The sequence below is a fragment of the Zonotrichia leucophrys genome, chromosome 11 (genome assembly GCF_028769735.1).
Source record: "Zonotrichia leucophrys gambelii isolate GWCS_2022_RI chromosome 11, RI_Zleu_2.0, whole genome shotgun sequence".
NCBI lineage: Eukaryota > Metazoa > Chordata > Aves > Passeriformes > Passerellidae > Zonotrichia > Zonotrichia leucophrys.
This window is the reverse complement of record NC_088181.1, coordinates 18,464,055-18,484,160: the sequence shown is the minus strand read 5'-3', so window position 1 is coordinate 18,484,160 and position 20,106 is coordinate 18,464,055. Positions and strand designations below refer to the sequence as shown.

Genomic DNA, 20,106 nt, shown 5'->3' with positions numbered 1-20,106 from the left:
TGCATGTTGGTGCTTTGATCACTGACACAAGTGCAAGGGATGTCCTGCTGTGCTGTGCCCAAGTCTGCCTGCAGATCTGTCAGGCTCTCTTTAACTCCTGGCATCCTGCACCTCCCCAAGCCAGCAGCTCCCACCAAAGCTGGAAACAATCTCCTGTCTTTCTGCATGTCTCAAATCTGGGATGGCCAGGAGAACTCCTGGGGGTGCTTGCACAGAGCCCAAATCACCCAGGCCCTTCCCTGGTTTGGACTGAGGCACTGGGCTCTGTGCCTGGGGATGTGCAGTTATGTTCCTGCTGATGTTGTGCATCCTGTCATTGGGAATTGTGTTTGTGCCTCAGACAGCTGCACTAAACAGGCTGAGTTTGGAGTGGGAAAAAGACACATGAGGAGCTGCAGAGTCCCAGTGGAGAGGGCATTTTATTCTTGCTGTGTGCAGAAAGATTTCCTTGTTTATGAGTAGAAATTTATTCATCTTTTCATTGCTGTCCTGGGGTCTCAGGGTGCAGCTCTCAGTGCTGGCAGCCAGATGTGCTCCTCTGCTGTCCCCAAGCCAGATGCTGGGGACAGCCTCCAAGGTGTTTCTCTGATCCCAGGATGAGGATTTTCTGCACTTGTCCCTTCAGGAGGTGTCCCCTGGGCCTGTCTTAGGTGGGATTTTGTGCACAGAGAGCCACAGTAGGAATGCTTCTGTTCCTTCTTGGTTTGGTGAGACAATTCTGGTTAGTTTGGACAAGTCTGTACTCTCTGAAGATTCTAAGACAGGAACCTTAGTGCTGGATTTGGAAATGCTGCTTGTGTATTTTAAAGCTTTGGTTTTTGTCATTCATGCCTGCAAATGAACATTTTACACATCTCTGGACATTCCTTGTGCTCTTAGATATAAAAGCAGGGATGTCGTTGAATTGGACTATCCTATAATATTTAAATACATAGAGTCACTAAATAGCTAGAGATAACTATCTTTTTATAATACCACATATGTATTGGCAATCTGCATAATTGATTGAATAATCAGTTGGTCTGATTGCTTTTACTTGTGTCTACAACCAGTTTCCTCAGAGATAAATCTCAGAAGTGCTGGGAAGGAGGTGGAGGAGGCAGGCACATGCAGAAAGGGAAGGCAGTTTGCACAGAACAATTTTTCTGCCTCTTTATTTCTCTGACAGTTTTTGGACACCTTCATTTAAGCATTTGAAACACTGACTGAGGTTCATGACTGCTGATTAATAATTTATCTTCATTGTCATTATTTTCTAGAGATAAATCTGACTTTTTATTCTGAAAACCAACCAATCATCCAAACACAGCTGACTAAAACCTGGAAACACTTTGCAAAGAGAATCCAATGTTTCTCTCAGAAAGAAACATCTAAGGCAACAAAGTCAAATTCTGTTTCTGACTAGGAAGTTCTGTTCAGCTCTGACCCTGTCAGCCCACCTTGGCTCTGTGTTGTTGCAGTCACTGGGCTCCATCCCTGAATTGGGTGATGCCACTTGGGCTCCATTAGGCAGCAGCTACTGATTTTGCAGTTGCTCTTCAGCCCAGCTTTAATGTGGTGTTTTGGAGGAGTTTAAGGGATTAATCTGAAAGACAGCACTTGGCATTTACTTGGTTTTGCACTATCTTCACCTTTACCAACTAAACTCTGCTCTCAATTACCAAAGTTATCTTAGGGATTGGTCCTAAAAATCCCTACTGTGGCCAGAAGCTGGTTCTGACTCCATGAATAATTTCTCCAAGTGTGCTGTCATGATAGGTTTGACAGCAAACATTAAAATGGGTGTGATTTCTAGTCTGTGAATGATTGTAGCTGTGTTTGTGCTCCTCCATGTATGTTCCAAAGGAAATTAAGGGAACTTCTGGTATGTTCTTCCTTTAAACTGCACCTTTAATTGTAAGACTCCTCAGCCATGATGGGCATGAACAGAGTTACAAAGTCACAGTCTGACTGTAACATTCCAGCACAGCTTTTCTGGAGCTGCAGCCCTTGCTCCAAAAGGGCTCTTGGTGGGTTTAATTGCTGTGTATTTTTTTATTATGCATTCCTCCATCCAAGACATTGGACATGCTGCCCTGCTTCCCTGTGTGCATGTGGTTCCCTGCCAAAATAGGACCAGTGACACGAGGATAATTGGCTCCTACAATGCTGTATTTCCTCTTCAAAAAACCTTCATGTAATGACTACAAAAGGCAGTCATAAAAAGGAGAGCAGAAGGAAGTCAAATGTCAGGAATTGTTTTATTTCAATGACTGGAAGTAATTTTTAGCCACATTTGTTTCACTAGTGAGTGCCAAAATGATATAAATTTTGACTAATGTCAGTGCGCTCCATTTGTCAATTTGGTAGTTTGCTGTTGTGGGAGAAAATGCTGAAAGGAGGATTTTTTAAAAAAAATAAAATATTGAAGTACTTGTACCTAACACTAAATTTTATGGTCCTTTATTTCAGCAAATTCTGTCATTTCTGTGAGTTTGGTCTACCAAAGATGACAAGGTTAAGGACATTTCTGTTAACTCAGTTTTTTCTCAGTCAGGAAGCTATTTGCTTTTTACTGGATTGATGTTTATCTGCTAGAGAACTTGAAATATATTATTTCTGCAGCTGTACATGGCTGCAAAACACGCCAATAATACAGTTTAAAAAAAAAGAAAAAGAGATTACTTACGGAGATTGGAATAATTGCTGCCTATCCCAATACTGATGGAGCTTCCAGAGATGAAAGGAAGATGGAAGAAAATAACTAAAAAGGGAAAAATGAAGAGAAAGGTCCTTAATAACAGTTTGGTTTCATTTGGTACCAGATGTGAGTTGAAGGCACATCGAGTTAAGGTTCACCTGCTCTCTCTGGGCAGGATTGCACATCTCAGACCCCGAGTGCACACAAGTGGGGGGAAAACGCCAAACATTTCATTGCTTCATACTTCTATGTACTTCTAATTTCATTTCCTGAACAGGAATCCCTCCTGTTCAGGAAATGAAATTAATGCCTCTCAGATTCCAAACCCCATGTATAAACAACATTGTGTTATATAAATATGCTAATTATTGTTAAGTCATTCACCAGTCTCTGAAACAGGCACCTACCACTGTAAAACCAAGTAACTTCCCTGATTTGTGTGAGTGCAGCTTGAACGCATCAGGCATGTGTGTGCCAAACTGGGTTGGAATAAATTTAGTCTAAAATCTGATACACATACTCCCCCTATGCACTTAGGCTTTAATATTTATATCTTGCTCTTCAAAGATTTATATTTACAGGCAACAAAATGCACACGAGTAAAACGTGTCCTAAATAACCAGATCTTTAGATTTCTTTAAAGATGAGCTCGTTTGCTAATGCAGACGAGGATTTAAAGCCTGATTCCCGAGGGTCGCTCGCTGTGTCACGGACTTCGGCTCGGGGTCTCGGCGCTGCCCTGCCCGCGGCCGGGAAGGGGCTGCTCCCCTCTAGGGAAGGGGCCCGGCCCACACAAAGTTCCGGGCAGGGGCCTTTGGGCTGTGGGATCCTCGCACTCTGCACCCGCGGCTGGGCGGCAACACACGGGCTCCCGGGGCCCCTCGGAGCCTGCCCCACCCGGGATCGGCCCCTCAGAGCCGGGATCGGTCCCTCAGAGCTAGGATCGGTCCCTCGGAGCCTGCCCCACCCGGGAGCGGCCCCTCAGAGCCTGCCCCACCCGGCTGGGATCGGCCCCTCAGAGCTGGGATCGGTCCCTCAGAGCCTGCCCCACCCGGGAGCGGCCCCTCAGAGCCTGCCTCTGCCGGCACGGTTCCTGCTAGCCCCGGCACGGCTTCTGCTATACTCCGGCACGGCTCGACCCCTACCTTTTAGCCCGGCATGGCTCACGCCTTTCCCCAGCTTGGTTCCTTCCTTCCCCCGGCTCGGCTCAGCTCTTGCCTTTCCCCATTCTGTTCAGGCTCTGCCTCTCCCCAGCCCGCCCCAGCCCCTGCTTCCCCTCAGCCCGGTTCAGTTCCAGCCCCTGCCTTTCCCCATCCCGGCTCAGCCCCTGCCTTTGCCCATCCCGGCTCAGCCCGTGCCCTCCCCCGGCTGCTGCCTTTCCCCATCCCGGCTCAGCCCCTGCCCTTCCCCGGCTGCTGCCTTTGCCCATCCCGGCTCAGCCCGTACCTTCCCCCATGCCGCCCTGCCCTGCCTTACCCCAGCCCGCCGCCGTGCCCGCTGTCTCCATCCGCCCCCGCCGCGGCTCCCCGGGGGCCGGCGGGGCCCTGCCGCCTCCTGCCGTGCGCGGGGCCGGGCCGGAGCCGGCGGCCCCGGGCTGGGGGCCGGGGGGCGGGTGACCCCCGCCCCGCGGGCAGGGCCGCACATGGCGGGGGCAGCGCGGGGGGGCCCGGGGCCGCACACGCCGGGGCCGAGCCCGCCGCTCATCGCTCCTGCGGCAGCGCCCGGCAGCGGCGGGCGGCGGCACCGGGGCTGCCGCGGGGATTCGCCGCCTGCATGCCGAGCTGGAGGCGGACAGCGGCTCCGGAAAGCCGAGGCCAGCCCAAGTGCTGGAAGGGAGGGACTGCCTGGAGTAAATCCACGGGGACGGACGGGATTATCCGGCTGTGCGGAGGATATAATGGCGTGGGGCTGGATGGGGGCTAGCAGGAGGATGTAGTCATGTAGTCCAAGCCAGAGCTAAACCCACTTTACAGTAGTAACATTTATTTGGGGACGTTTCTCATTGTGCTTGATAAATGCCGTAGTGCTGGATACAGGGGGAACAGGGCTGCAGCAGGTACTGAAGCAAATGAGCTTTCATAACTGGTTGTTTACCTCTAGGAAAAGCATCATTAGCTTTTTAGGAAAGAATGTGTGAAGTGAGGCCGCTTTTCTGAATGTTTTGTCAGCAGTTTGGAGTATTTCATGATCCAAGTTCCATGGGCAGTTTCTGTCACCCACGCACTCATTAGCTCTGCAGGACACTGCAGAGTGGTCCCACTGACCCTGTTTATAGAGACATGGAGCTAAAGAGCCTTCTTTACTTCCCTGTCCCTGGGTGGTTTCCACAGAATCACAGAATAATGAGGCTGGAAAAGACCTCTAAGATCATCAAGTCCAACCTATGCCCTAGCACCTCAACTAGACTATAGCACCGAGTGCCATGTCCAGTCTTTTTTTAAACACATCCAGAGATGGTGATTCCATCACCTCCCTGGGAAGAGCATTACAGTACTTTATTATTCTTTCGGTGAAAAACTTCTTCCTAATATCCAGCCTGTCCCTTCCCTGACATAGCTTGAGACTGTGTCCTCTTGTTCTGTCAGTGCTGCCCAGTGGGAGAGACTGACCCCACCTGATTACATCTCCCTTCAGGAGTTTTGTAGCCTGGAGAGCAAGTTCTCACAATCAGAACGGCTTTGCTGTCAGTATTTAGGCTGTTCAGCTTCTCCCTGTTTAGCAGCGATGGATGCAGAACTGTAATGAAGTTTGGGGTCGATCTGGACTCCCTGGTAAGCAGTTTCCTGCTGTTACTGATCACCTTTTTTTCATTTTCTTTTCTTCTTCAATCCAGGCGAGCATTAAGGGAGTCTAAGGCAATTGAAATCGGGATTTATGGGAATTTACAGGTGTGTTTCCTTATGAATCACAGAAACCTGTACCTGTTGCCAAAACTATAATACCTTGGTACCCTAAAATCCCTTAGAATGCTGCTGCAGAAGTTACCTTGTAATAAATATCTTCAACCCCTCAAAATGTCTGACTCCATGAAAGACTCCTTGTTAATAATTTGAATAAATGGAAACTGCGTGGCTTCCTTTTAGGGGTCTTTGTTGTTTGGTTATGGCATGAAGGTGTCAATCTGTACACATGGAGAAAATCTGATTTTCTGTGTGTTGGGTTTTGGTTATGTGCCCCGAGGCCTTGTTCTGCCTGTCAAGAATCATGGATGTGTGCAACACTGCACTTTAGGATATCAAAATATTTTCTCCACTTTAAAGTTCAGGAATTCCTAATGTATAGTAATTCTACAGATTTTGGTGATGACATCTTTGTTCAATGGCACCTCACATTTACTCACAGTATCAGTATTAAGTTTAGTCCTGACAGACTTGGGGTCTTAAGTTTGAGATATCCACGCTCAGATAATTAAATAAGCTCACAAATTGTGGAATGTGTCTTTGTAACTGACTTTGGATGCAGGGAAATTGCTCAGTGTTTGTAGTTCTGAAGAAATCTCTCAGCTTGGATTTAGAGCCCTTTCAGTGAGAGTCTCTTGTCCTTTTGCTGCAGTAGGAGCTGCAACTGCTCCTGAGACAGAGAACATTTGTTTCTGGGTCAGACAGCACAGTGCCCAACAGGATCCATCAGAGCCTGCAGGAACATCCCCACAGCTAATGGTGTCATGAGCCGTCCTCATGGATGGGTTTCGTGAGGGATCGTGGGGGATCTCAGGGTGCAAAAAACCAACATGGTACAAGGGGGTTTGCAGGGATAATCAAAACAAATGCACATCTATTGAAATAACCACAGCAAAATGCGTTGGGGAGGAATTGGGGGAAAAGGGAAAAGTAAGGAAAAGAGGGAGAGGGAAAAAAAAAAGAAAGGTACATAGCTACCAAATGTAGAACAGCAAAGTCTCTCGAGGGAGTCCACCAGGTCATGTCTGGGGAGATCTCAGGTGCAGTCCATCTAAACTCTTATCATGCTCTTTTTTGATGGAGGGAGGGAAATGAATTTTGAAACCAAATCAAAGGTATTTTATTGTATTTTCGGGGGAAAGAATGGTGTTTAGGAAAGGGTACACACAGTCCATGTTTGGCAGTAGGTGAGAGCCATTGTCTTCTTGGTCCAATGCTCACACCTGCAACATCCATCTCGCTTTGGTCAGCTTGCCTCCCCCACACACCTCCCCTGGGTTGGGGGTTTCAGTCCTAGTCCTCTCACATAGGGGTTTCATGTCTTGGTTTTTCTTTGCTGAAGAGGCTCCTTACATCTCAGTCTGTCTGTCATGGTGGCTGCAAATGAGTGAGAGGGGTCTTCTGCAGGGGACAACACAGAACTCAGGAGAAGTCTGGCCAGGCTGAGAGGTGGGGAAAAATCTGTCGCAGACATCTTTTTATGGAAATCCTTTCCTTAGGATTTTTCTCTTGAGAAGCTGAGAGGCCTCAGGAACAAAATGTAAACAATGATTATCTGCTGCTGTGGAATGCGACAGATGGATCTGTGATTGGTCTCATGTGCTTGTTTGTAATTAATGGCTAATCATGGCACAACTGTCTCAGACAGAGAGTCTGGGGCAGCTGCCTTTGTTATTCATTCCTTTCTATTCTTAGCTTAGCTAGCCTTCTGAGATGAAACCTTTTCTTCTATTATTTTAGTATAGTTTTAATGTAATATATATCATAAAATAATAAATCAAGCCTTCTGAAATATGGAGTCAGATCCTCATCTCTTCCCTCATGCAAAGACCCCTGTGAGCACTGTCACAAAAATCCCAGAGCTATTGTTGCAAAAAGGGCAGGATGTCCTTCACTGAGCTCAGTGTAGCATACAATAAATACACCTGTGAAAACAATAACTTAGCAATGCTCTCAGGTCTCGGGGCCCGTGGTGTGTGTAACTTTCTCCTACAGAGCCAGAGATTTAAGACAGGGAGATCTTTATCTTCAGTGGTCCCCAATGACAATCTTGAGGCCAATGAGGGAAATTTTAGACAGAGTCTCACAAATGGGAACCTCTGGAACCAGCAGTAGTTGCTATGCCCAGCTGCAGTGGACTGGAATGGTGTGGGCTTTGCTCACCCCACTGATTTCCAAATCTGTATCACATGCATGTGGAGGTGCGGTAATTTTTTACCCTTTTTCCTACGTGATTTTCAGCTTTTAGACTTTCCAGTTTTGCTCCTTATGCTGTGCAGCTGAGTGGAACCTGCCTGTGCAGTGGGGCTCGGGCCAAACTCGTGTTTGCACAGCCAGTATAGCAGTGCTGTGTTGTGGCATGGGGATGCTGTGAGTAGTTTACATCATTAGTTGTTTCTTCTGGTAGAATCTGCTTTTCTGTTTTGGTAAAACAGATTTGTATTAAAGAAAACTTGCCACAAATAAATGATTTAACACGTAGGAGTTTGCTAATGGATGGTATTTGGGACAGCTGGGACAAAAATAAGAACTATTCAGTATTCCTGCTTCTCCTATCTATCGACTTTGGGTTAGTTTTTCCTTCTTGAGACATCACAGAGCAGGGGAGACCATGGCAGTGCCTGTGTGAACCTGAGTGTTTCCAGTCTGAATTCTGCCATCTTCTCATGTTTTCCCAGTCTACAGAAATGGGGAGTGTGACTGATGGGGAGCCCAAGCACATTTAGGTAAAGTTTGGAATGGTATTCTATATGGATGGAGCTGCACAGAGTTGCTGTCCACAGTGGCTGTTGCTCAGTTTACTGGTAAGGAAAAAAAAACCACAGACAGATAATTCTGTTCTAGGATGATTTTACATTTTCTCCATCAAGGGACTTCATTATAAAGCTGCTGTCAGCACAGTGACAGACCTCAGCTCAGCTTCCCATCTCCTGGGGCTTGCTTTGGGATCCTTGGGGCTGAGTGGAAGGTGCAGTCTGGTAGCCAATTTTTGTAAGTCAAAATAAATTTTCTTGCTATAATGAGATCACTTTTGACTGAGAATTTTTATGTATTCATAGCAAGACGTTTGGGGGATACTGTTCACTATGTATTTTTTTTGCTTTGTGGAAAAGGTGGTAATGAAATAAATGTCAATTGGATTATACAATTAGTCATAGATAAAACACCTCAGAATGAGCAAAATGGGAACAGGAAAGTCTTTTCAACATGGAAAATCTGGAAGCAGTGAGATTTCATCACTGCTGTGGAGTCTGCAGAGCTTTCTGCCCTTGTGTCACCTCGGGCCAGCTCATCCTGCACTGTGCTGGGCATTGCTGGAAAAGCTGATTGCACCAGGCCCTGGGCATTGCTGGAAAAGCTGATTGCACCAGGCTGGGCATTGCCAGTGCTGGGCACTGCTGGAAAAGCTGATTGCACCAGGCTGGGCATTGCCAGTGCTGGGCACTGCTGGAAAAGCTGATTGCACCAGGCTGGGCATTGCCAGTGCCCTGGCACTGCTGGAAAGGCTGATTACAGCAGGATAGGCATTGCCAGTGCTGTGGCACTGCTGGAAAACTGATTACACCAGGATGGGCATTGCTGGAAAACTGATTACACCAGGATGGGCATTGCTGGAAAAGCTGATTACACCAGGATGACATTGCCAGTGCTCTGGCACTGTGGAAAAGCTGATTGCACCAGGCTGGGCATTGCTGGAAAAGCTGATTACAGCAGGATGGGCATTGCCACTGCTCTGGCTCTGCTGGAAAAGCTGATTGCACCAGGATGACATTGCCACTGCTCTGGTACTGCTGGAAAAGCTGATTGCACCAGGCTCTGGGCACTGCCAGTGCTGGGCACTGCTGGAAAAGCTGATTACACCAGGATGGGCATTGCCAGTGCTCTGGCACTGTGGAAAAGCTGATTACACCAGGCTGGGCATTGCTGGAAAAGCTGATTGCACCAGGCCCTGGGCTCTGGGAATTCCTTGCTGGAGTCTCCACAGTGTGGTGGAGCTGGCTCAGTGAAACTGTCCCTGCTGCTGAGAGCAAAGGAGGTCAGGGAAAGAGGCTCTGGAGGTTTTTGGGAAGCATTTGGTGCTTTCACAGCTCCCTGGGTCCTGAAATGAAATAATTGAAGGAAAAGTTTGCAAATTTTCTGAAAAAACTCAAACAAACAGATGTTTGCCAGGTTTTAAATACTTTCTGTGTTTGGTTATATTGTAGAATTAATAACAAAGGAATTTCCTCCTTGCTGAAAGCTATTTTAATGGAAAGGGTGGAATTTTAAAGATATGCATTTACTGTAGAACATTTTTCAGCTGGCATTTATCGGGCAGGTAAATTTATTTTGAATACTATTTTCTAGACTCTTAAATCAAGTGTTTTTATTCTTTAGGCATAAAATCTGTCAAGAGGAAAAATAATTTTAAATTATTAATACAGATGAAGCATATCAGTAACAGATATTTCACAGCAGCCTGAAGACCCAGAGGCAGAAGTTCTGGTTTTTACCTGCCATGTAAAGGAATGAGGCCTGGAATGAGGAGGCTCTCTTTCTGTAACTGCCATGGCAGGAAAGGATTCTGTAGGAATTTTATGTAATGCCCAAACTCTCAGAGGCTGTTTTTCTGATTTTTAGCTTGCCAACTGTCCTATTCTCTGGAACAAAAGATGCTCTTGGGCTCTGGGGCCAGATTTAGTTTCTTATTTATTCACCTGCTTGCAGACTTTTGAGGAAGATGATGAGTTATTCTCTCAGTGCCTGCTGTACTTTTTTTTTTAATATCTGTATATATGGTAAGAAATAATGTGGTCCAAGATTGTTATTGAAGATCCAATATTTTCCCTAAATGTATTCAATCTTCCTGATGCCAATTTTAAGGATGTAGAATGGGAAATTTCATCTCAGTGTTCTTTTCCCTCTCATTCTCTGACTCCTTAATTAAATTTATAGCTAATTATGCAATTTATTATGTGTTGACCTTTCAAAGACTTTAGAGCACCTGATGGGGAATGTGGAGTCTCAGGGTTTATTTCCATGGGTCCTTGAATGAATTTGTGATAATGGCTAATGGCACTTTCAGAATTAAGGATGGCCAATGGATTACTAACAAATAGTAACATATGTGTCCCTGGAGATACAGGACTATAATTATGCCTACATATATAGAAAGAAATACTGAATTATGTCATACACAGTATTTAAAATAAGGTAACAGCACTACCACCAGCAATAACAGTAAATGTGCATGTCAGAATGGTTAAAATGCTTTTGTTTGTTGTAGGTACACCCTTTGATATGGGTGTTGCACTTGGTGCTGGAAATCCTAGGTTTGGCTAATCAGAGCCACCTTTATCCCACGAAACATGGATACACCTGTTCCTAAGGGGAGGGATATCCATGGCCCTGGGGGGGGACCAGGCTTAAAATCTGTTTTTTTGGTGCAGAGTCCCTGTCCTGTATTGGCAGAGCTCAGTGTGTGCATCAGATGTCAGAAGGAGCAAAGAAAAGGGAACTGATAGGAAGCTCCACACTGCAGAGTAGTTTATTGACTATTTCAAAGATTGCTGGTCAGTGTAGCCCTCGTAGAGGTTGGCAGTTTTATGATTTAGTTCTTATTATTTTACACTGAGATGAAGTATTTGTCATTTACTCTCAGGATGGTTTTTAAAAGAGGCTTTTGATAGAGGGCAGAGAAGACAGCCCTGCAGTGCTGTTAGTGCAGGCAAGAATGAGAACCCAGCCATGCCTTTGTTCACCTAAAACTAAAGCACAAGTGAGGAAAAGGCAGCATGGCAGCAGCCCAAAATGTAATTGTGACCCAACATTGATTTTATCTCTCTGACACCATTGTGTGCTAACAAGAAATACTTCGTTCACCTTGAAGTACAAACCCCATCATTCATGGTTTGTGTTTTACCAGTGAATGCACAAGTCAGTACCTCTGCACTTTATTACTACTTTATTTATGAAGTGTTTGTGAATCTGCAGAGCCTCTGAAGGTGGTAAAAATTTTATAAATAAGCAGAGGTGCAAAGTTCCTCACTGGAGCTGTGAACTTTTTCATGGTAGTAAGGAAGAGATACAGACTGGAGATCAAAATGCTTGGGGAGGAACCTTAGGGCTCGTGAAACCCTTGTGCAACCCCAGCTTGGTTTAAATGGCATTGGGCTCGCAAAAGGGAGGGTAGGATAAGGCCCTGGGAGGCTCCTGCCCCAGAGGAACTGCCATGAGATGCAGAAACCAGTGACAGAAAAGAACTTGCACAGGGAATGATGCAAATACAGACAGATTTTATATGAAACATGAAAAAAAAATCAGCATCCTCCAGGTTTCCTAACAGACTGGCATCACTCCTGAAACGAGACATGCATTTTTATAAACTATTTAATAATGGTTGAAGTAAGGGTATAACCTATTCTTTTGTTTAACAGTTTTGCCCAATGGGAATAAATGTGCAGTGGGATAAGCAGTCTGGCAATTAGTTTAAAACCTGAAGAGCAGAGGAGTGCATGTGCCAGGAGAGAGGAGCACTGTGATAAATGCTGTGGAGAGGTGCAAACCGGGGCAGTCAGGTGCCTTGTGCAGTTCCTTTGCAGAGAAATGCCAGGCAGGCTTGGGGACAGAAGGAACAGAGCAAAGCAAAGGAGAAGGAGCAGATCCAGAGGTTTGCAACACAAAAAGGTTCTGCTGGGGTTTGGGGTAAAACTTGGACAGCCTGGGCAGGTGTTTAACGCAGTGAGAAGAGCAAACAGGGTGGCACAAACTGATAAAGAGATACCAAAATCAACCCAGAGGGGTTGGGGTGCTGCAGCCCTCAGACTGCAACAATCTCTGGTCAGCCTTTGGGTTGGGACAGAACATGGTGTTCCCAAAATTGCTGGTAAGATCATAAAGGAGCAGTTGTGAATTGAGCTCTCTAAGGTAGAACTGAGCCAGAGCCAGTCCAGCTGTCTGCAGAGGGAAATGATGATGGAGTAGCTGGGAAAAGAGAAAGGAATTGAAGGGGAAGGAAGGCACAGGCTCCCTGAGCTGGTGATTTGTATTAGGAGAGCCACTTTTTTGCTTCTTAGTACTTAAAAGGACAATTGACTTTTATCAGAAGCCAAATAGAAACAATTGAATGGTACAAACACAAGCACTGGAGATGTTTCTCTGCCACTCTTGCTTTCATTATTTTACAGCACAAGGTGGACAGAGGAGCTTGTCCTTCTTACTAACACAGATTTGGTCCAAGCTTAACTGAAAATGTGCTGAATGTCAAATGGGGGATGGGGAAAGCAAAGGACAACCAGATTTTTAATGTTTTTTTAAAAAAATTGTTTGATTATTAGCTTGACAAGGGACCAAATTTGGTTTTGGAGGGGTTTTGGTTTGGTTTCTTTTCGTTGTTTTTTGTTTGTTTGTTCTCTTTTGCTTTGTTTTAAAATTTCATTTTAATTCCTGTGTATGCTTTGTACTTTATTATTTGGAATAGGTTAAATTTTAGAGGCTCCTTTCTTCTGGTTGTTAAAAGTTCTTATCATTAACTATCTGTCATTAAGGATTAAAGTATAGCATGAACACAATGTGCAGATTCTCATCCATGAGCTCTGATGCTACTTTGCTTCAGATCTCTAACAAATAGGCCACTCCCAAGGTCTACAAAATGTCCCAAATGAGCACCTGTTAAATCCTAAAGTATTCACTTTACCCTAAGAAGTTTCAGAATTGAGTCTTGCTGTTATGACTTGTTAAAATATTACTTTGTTTTTGAAATTTTTAGCTAAATTATACACACACACACCCCAGCAGTTTTTCAAGTCTGCTACACAGCAATGGAAGTGTCTTAGGGAAAAAAGCTGTAATGAGTGTATTGCTCCTTGCTCCTTTTGGATCCTCCAGCATGAGAAACAAGGATGTTGTCCAGTGTTGATGTGCTCAGAAGTCACCAGGAATGTGACATTTGCTCATGTTTTTGCACTGTAACATGAATTTGATTCCAATGCCTTACCTGGATCTCTTCCAGCAGGTGAAGATCTGCTTAAGAGTATGAGCATGCAAAGAGAACAAATAAATAAAATATAGTATGAGCAGCTGACTTCCATGCTCATCTAAAACCATCTCACACTAGTCCCTGCTTCTGCTAATAAAGCATTCAGAGCTCATTTTGCTATCTCTGAAAGTCACCTTTACTCAGCCCATCACTGCAGAGGAAAGCACTCAACCTGTGCTGCTTTCTGCTTCCAGATACTGCATGAGACTCTGGGAATGAGCTTGAGAGCCTTAAAAAATAACAAAGAAAAAATCCCATGCAATTTTCAGGTGCTGAAATCTAACGAGAAGGTCAAGTCTTGCTTATTCTGGGGCACTTGGATTGCTGATATCACTAGTAACAGCTTGGATCTTAAGAAGCTATTTAAACAGTGTTGAATTGGGTATTTTATATGTCATAAATTCATTGCAGGTCCATCTTCAAAGTAATATCTGTGGCCAAAGGTTCAATAACACATTTTTTTCAGTAGTGAGTAAGGGTCAAGATCAAAACCATATAGCTATTAAATCTTAGAACTGAAAACATTTATTCATATATATATATATATATATATAAATACAAAAATGATTCTATATGATCTCTACTGTCAGATTTTGAAATACAATGTAAATATCTATTGAGCAATTGTAGCATGTTTTACCACCAGAAATACTTGGTTTAAATGCCCAAGTTTTAAGATGGAGAGAGAACATGTGGATTTATAAATTACAGATGCATTTGCTGTCCTGGCAAGGAAAATACCTTGTTTCTCTTATGAATACAGCAAATACTAATAATATGAATGCAGGGGGTGCAATGTCAGTTTTTCCAGCCAGTTTCCAATGATCACACATTAAAATGGGTATGTCTCCCCTCTGCTCTGAAATGTGAGCTTGATTTGGGGGATGTTCCATGAGAACTGTCCAGAAACAGTTGATATTCCCCATCTGATGCTGCCTGTGGCTCTTTGGCAGCATGAAAGCCAAAGCCAGCTGACACGTGCACCTCGCTTGGCAAATATTGATAAAAAAATTCAGTGTTGGGCCTTGATATTCAAGTCAAAATTAAAAAACTCTCTATGGATTTGTAGAGAGAGTGTCCTTGAGGAAGAAGAGGTGCATGAAGAGAGGTGGAGCATGCTTTAAAAAGGTGAGAAGGCCTTGTTTATGTTGAACACGTTGAGCTAACATTGCTTGCAGTGCCACAGCAGAGTGACCATGGCTGCTGCTTGTGGAGCTCCTGGAAAATAAACACAGGGACTGGGAGCCAGCACTGCCCAGCATGGGGAACCCCAAACTGTGCTGCTGCTGCTGGGGCACCAAGGTCCTAATTTCCTGACTGATGCTGGCTCTGGGGCTGAGCTGAGCCCCAGGTGATGCAGGGAGAGTGCAGCTGACAGATTGCTCTGTGGGTGGCTGCTTCTCAGGGTATGAAATGCATGAAGTGATCACATATTCAGTCAAAAGCCCTGGGGAAAAGGCATTATTTACCACCTTGCCTCCTGATGGTGTTTGGTCTGGAGCTAAGTGCAGCTTTGGCTGCAGTTATCAATGTGCAGAGCCCGTGGGGCTGCCAGGAATGGATCTGGGAGCCACGCTGAGGACACTGTTATTGCACTGCTTTTCTACTGCTTTCAAAATCACTTTGTATCTCACAGTGTGAACTGGTGCTGGAATAAATCAGCCAAGGCCCCATTTTCTACATGCAGAAAGACAATTCTTTATTCACAAAGCTCATATTTGTAGGAAATACCAGAAGGTTTAACAACTAATTGGTGTTATTGGTCAGCAATACAGTGAAACTCAGTTCATGGTCAGTAAAGGCTGTTGTATGTATCTATCAAATTTTCTCTCTCTAGATATGTTAACATTTTTCCTTTGTGGGTTCTCATGTGACAAATCTTATTGTTTACACAGGTGCATTTATTTTTCACCCTCAGAACAGATTGTTGTGTTAAAGGAACTTCTCATTCGCAGAATAGCTTCAAATGGGAACTTGCAAATTGCTTGTGAGCTGCACCTAGAAGAAATGCTAGGCCAGTTTTGTCAATTTTAGCAGAGTGAGGCCTGATTTCATAAGGCCTTTCTTTTCTAATTCTTCTACCTGTCTACGACAAACTGGCAGCAAAATGAAAATGTGTCCCACCCACTTATGTCTTTCTGTACCTGTTCTTCCTTTCTCACCCTGTTGGTTAATTTAAAAAAGGGTCTTATATTCTGAGGTTAAAACAGCTCACTCTTGTGAGGGTATTATGTCATTAAGGTTATCACTGACTGTCTATTAGATATGGGATAAGATTCATAAAAGACCAATTACAATTAACAAAATGTATCAAATTCTATCAAGTCATTGACCCAGGGCTTCACAACATGAGAAAAGTAAAGAATAATATTCAATGTCTCTCAAGAAAATGGAAATAAATGACCATTGTTTTAAAGTCCAAATAGTTGACACTCAAGAGAAAGTCCATTAGCTGGAAATGTTGATTTTGACATCACTGAATGTCCTCCTGGGTCCAGGAACAGGGAATAACTGAAGAAGGCTTGCAGGAGCACTGTACCATGAGGATGCCATGAGGCTTTTGTTGGCAAATTGCCTATGTAGTTTGCAGACACAGCCATGTCTTGGCAGTCCCATTTCTGTTAATGTTCTGGCCATGAGGGCTGCATGGTGATGAGGTTATTTCTCTTTGCACTGGGCCTCATTTCTTCAGAGGCAACTGGTGTCTGATGAATGAACAGGTGACTTCTTTGAACCTGCTGATGATAAAACACAAGCACACTCTCTCTTCAAGTCAATTAATCAATTAGGCTTTGCTGTGGCACATTCAATTGGGATTTAGATTTGATGATCTTTATTGCAAATCTCTAAGGCAAATATTGTATTATTCAAAATTATTTGTTGTCTAAGTTTCTAATGTACATATTATATTAATTGGATGTTCTTAAGGCACTACATTCCCCTTCTTTTAGCTTTTTTTTTTAATTAGATGCATGTCTTTGGTTATGAGCATGAAGAAACATCAAGGCAAAACAATACATGTAGTGAACAAGAAACTGACAGCAATGAGCAATAAGTCAGGTACAACAATGAAGAATATTTCAGATAATACACATATTTAATAATACATGTGAAATTAGGTAATTAGGAATCTCTGAAATACTGTACCATCATCCCAGAGTCTGTGAACAGCTGACAAACCTCAATTTAGCGAGGGCTTGGATAATTATTTCCAGATAATAATTCCCAAGCTCGCTCTAAAAAAAGGTTCTGCTGTCATATATAAAGGGTCAAATTGCCAAGTCAAAGTGACCTGAATCTAGTTTTGATGCAGAAAACATCCGGGTTTGTTGGCAAATTCCCCATCCAGGTAGAGCCAAGGCCTGGCCACTGCCCAAGATCCATCTGGGAGGGAATTCCCTAAATACGTTTTAAACAAGGCTCTTAATAGTAGCAGCTATGAGTAAAGGCCTTGGGGTTAAAGATTAATCAAACCATCTAGTAGTTGTATAACTCTGAAATTTCCTTCAGGATAGAGATGCTTCAAACACAGCAAACTGCTGGAGTGCTTCTGTAATAATAACTGGGAAAAAAATACAAGACTAGCAGTTTGGAGGAGGCTTTCAACAAAGCCTGGGTATCTTTTCTTGGAACTCTGAAAAATACTTAAAATTATGAGACAGCATTGGGTCAAACCATAGAGCCAGTGCAGGGACTAGCCAGACAGCTAACTTTATATAAGAGATGCATAAGCAGCTAGAGAACAAAAAAGAAGCATCCTGAAACAACACATGTCTTTTAGATAATTACACAAAGATGTTAAAGCATGTAAGAAGCCGGTTATAAATACAGTAATAGCATATTATGAATAATGCCTATTATAAAATCAGTAAGTTCACATCATGTAATCAATATATCAGCAGTAACCATCTTAGGGAGCTGAGACAGCACCTTTCTAAACAGTCATGTACCATTGACAGCAAAATGAATCAAAGGAAAAGCTTACAATCATTAACAGCCATAATGTAGAATCATAACTGACTCTTCTGTGTCATCTATGGAAGATAAAACAGCAGAGATTGTAAGGAGCAATAGAATCTTTGACAAAATCAAGACTGTATCTTCTTTATCCACAAACAGGTGTTTGTCATGTTTCATCACAGCTGTTTTAGTTGGAGTCATCACATCCCTTAAAAGAAAACAACTACGTATCTTACAATGTTGAAAAGTAATATTTTACTGTCTTAGATTGCAATGCGGGATGTAACCAGAGGTATGTGTTCTATCACCATCTGTTAAAACCAGGTGAGGCATGTTCTTTATCTCTTCCACGACCCATCCCTCATAACTCCATTAACTTCTGTTAATGGGCCTGGAAATGTTTTAGCTGTTAAAACCAGGTGGGGCAGTTTGCTTTATCTCTCCCTTGACCATCCTCCCTCCAGGAGATATCTTCTGTTAATGGGCCACTGAGTGTCCCTGCATGACTGATGAAATTCCATCATCCCACTGGGAGATGCTCCACCCAGGGGGAGGAGCCAAACATTCCTACCCAGATATAATCTGGAGATCCTGGAACACCAGCACAGCTTCTGCACTGGATTGCCCAGAGGAACAGCAGCTGCCTCTTCTTCCACTGGATCTTCAGAGGAAGAGACTGCACCTTTCTACAGGACACCTGCTCCAACAGAACCAGCCCTGACACTTCAGGAGGGCTGAGCCACAATTCCAATGGGACTGCCACCAACACCCTGACCCACAGGGTGTCAGGTTGGGTTCTGACTCTGTCACTGTTGTTCTAGTGTACTGCATTGTTTATTTTACCCTTTTATTTTCTTCCCTATTAAAGAACTGTCATTTCCTTCTCCCATATTTTTTGCCTGAGAGCCCCTTAATTTAAAATTTATAGCAATTCGGAGGGATGGGGAAAGTTTACATTCTCCACTTCAGGGGAGGCTCCTGCCTTCCTTAGCAGACTCCTGTCTTTCCAAACTGAGACAGAGGGGAAAATGATGTGAGCCTGGAGGAACCAAAGAAGATGGCGAGGGAAAATTGGAGGAAAAAGAATTAGAAGAGCAGAGAAAACTAGGAAATGCACCTGCTGAAGTGGATGAAGAAGGAAAAGATATCAACCCTCATATTCCTCAGTACATCTCCTCATGGAATGTAGATCCTTCTAAGGGACACACACTAAAGCTTCAGGTACCTCAGCCAGAGAAGCAGGAGCAGTATAACTCCTCTGGAGATTGGTACAAATGAGGAGTTCAGGAGCACCCTGTGGCCATGAAATACTGCAAAGCAGCCTGTGAGAGCTGCAGGGCACTGACACACAAAAAGAAAGACTGCATGGAGAGACCCGGGAAAGTTGGAGCAAAAATACATTAATATTTTGATGAACAAAATGAACACGTGCAGCCTCAGCTGATGTTTGATTATGGTGGGAAGCGAGACTGGTGGAATGGTTATGACCCAGAGGAGCACATGAAAATTGTTGAGGAATATTCCAAGGTTGATTTGGCCAAATATACACTGAAAGCACAGAAGCTTCTGGAGGAGTTGGCATCAGGGAAGCTGGAGCAAGTGAAGTCCACCAGTGGGGAGAAGAGGAATCAAATTCACAGACAGAAAGAGATCATAATGGTGAAGATGAAGACAAATACACAGATGACATTGATATGCCTGGGCAGAACTTTGTCTCTAAAAGATGCATCACAGTCTGAAATTTACGTATTTGGGAAGATACTGCTAAATACTTGAGAAATCTGGATCCAAACTCTGCTTATTATGATCCCAAAATGAGAGCAATGAGAGAGAACTCTTATGGCAACACAGGCAAGAATCCAGATGAAGTTGGTTATTCAAGTGACAACTTTGTTTGCTGCACAGGTGACACCATTCCCATGGCACTGACTCAGCTCTTTGCCTGGGAGGCTAAAGACAAAGGCTCTGAAGTTCATCTTCAAGTGGACCCTACAAAATTAGAGCTTCTTTATAAATCTTCCAAAGTGAAAAAAAGAAGATTTCAAGGCTCAGCTGAAAGAAAGCATCCTAGAGAAGTATGGAGGACAAGAACATTTAGATGCCCCTTCCAGATGAACTGGTGCTAGCTCAAACAGAAGATTATGTGGAGTATTCTAGGCATGGAACAGTCATCAAAGGACAGCAGAAAGCTATTGCTTGTTCTAAGTATGAAGAGAATGTGAAGATCAACAACCATACATGCATTTGGAGTATGTACCAGAAAGAAGGCAAGTGGGGTTACAAGTGCTGTCACTCCTTTGTCAAATGCTCCTACTGTACAGGAAAACTGGGAAAGAAATTGCTAATACAGAGGCAAGTTTAATGGAAGAGCAGCCTGAGGAGGAGGACCACATGACAAAACCCAAAACACTGATGGAGATCCACCAAGAGAAACAGAAAAAGAAAAAAAAAGAAGCACAAGAAGAGCTCAAATTCCAACAGTGAAGGTGAAGAGAAAAAGATGCAAGAAACTAAAAAAGGCTCTAAATGCTGAAAGAGGCTTGACTTCT

The 20,106-nt window shown here is 43.8% G+C and overlaps 1 protein-coding gene and 1 pseudogene across 1 annotated transcript in view; one reads left to right on the top strand and one right to left on the bottom strand.

The window, feature by feature from the left end:
• Positions 1-4,399, bottom strand: part of BEAN1 (brain expressed associated with NEDD4 1) — a 53,221-nt gene extending 48,822 nt beyond the window's left edge. Inside the window, exons 1-2 of the mRNA XM_064723483.1 lie at positions 4,157-4,399; positions 2,669-2,743 (exon numbers count right to left, since the gene is read on the bottom strand). Of these exons, the coding sequence (XP_064579553.1) occupies positions 2,669-2,743; positions 4,157-4,187 (106 nt within the window). The 5' untranslated portion in view covers positions 4,188-4,399. The remainder of the gene's footprint in view (positions 1-2,668; positions 2,744-4,156) is intronic.
• On the top strand, positions 4,323-20,041 carry LOC135452651 (pre-mRNA-splicing factor SLU7-like; annotated as a pseudogene).
• Positions 20,042-20,106: the final 65 nt, after the last annotated feature.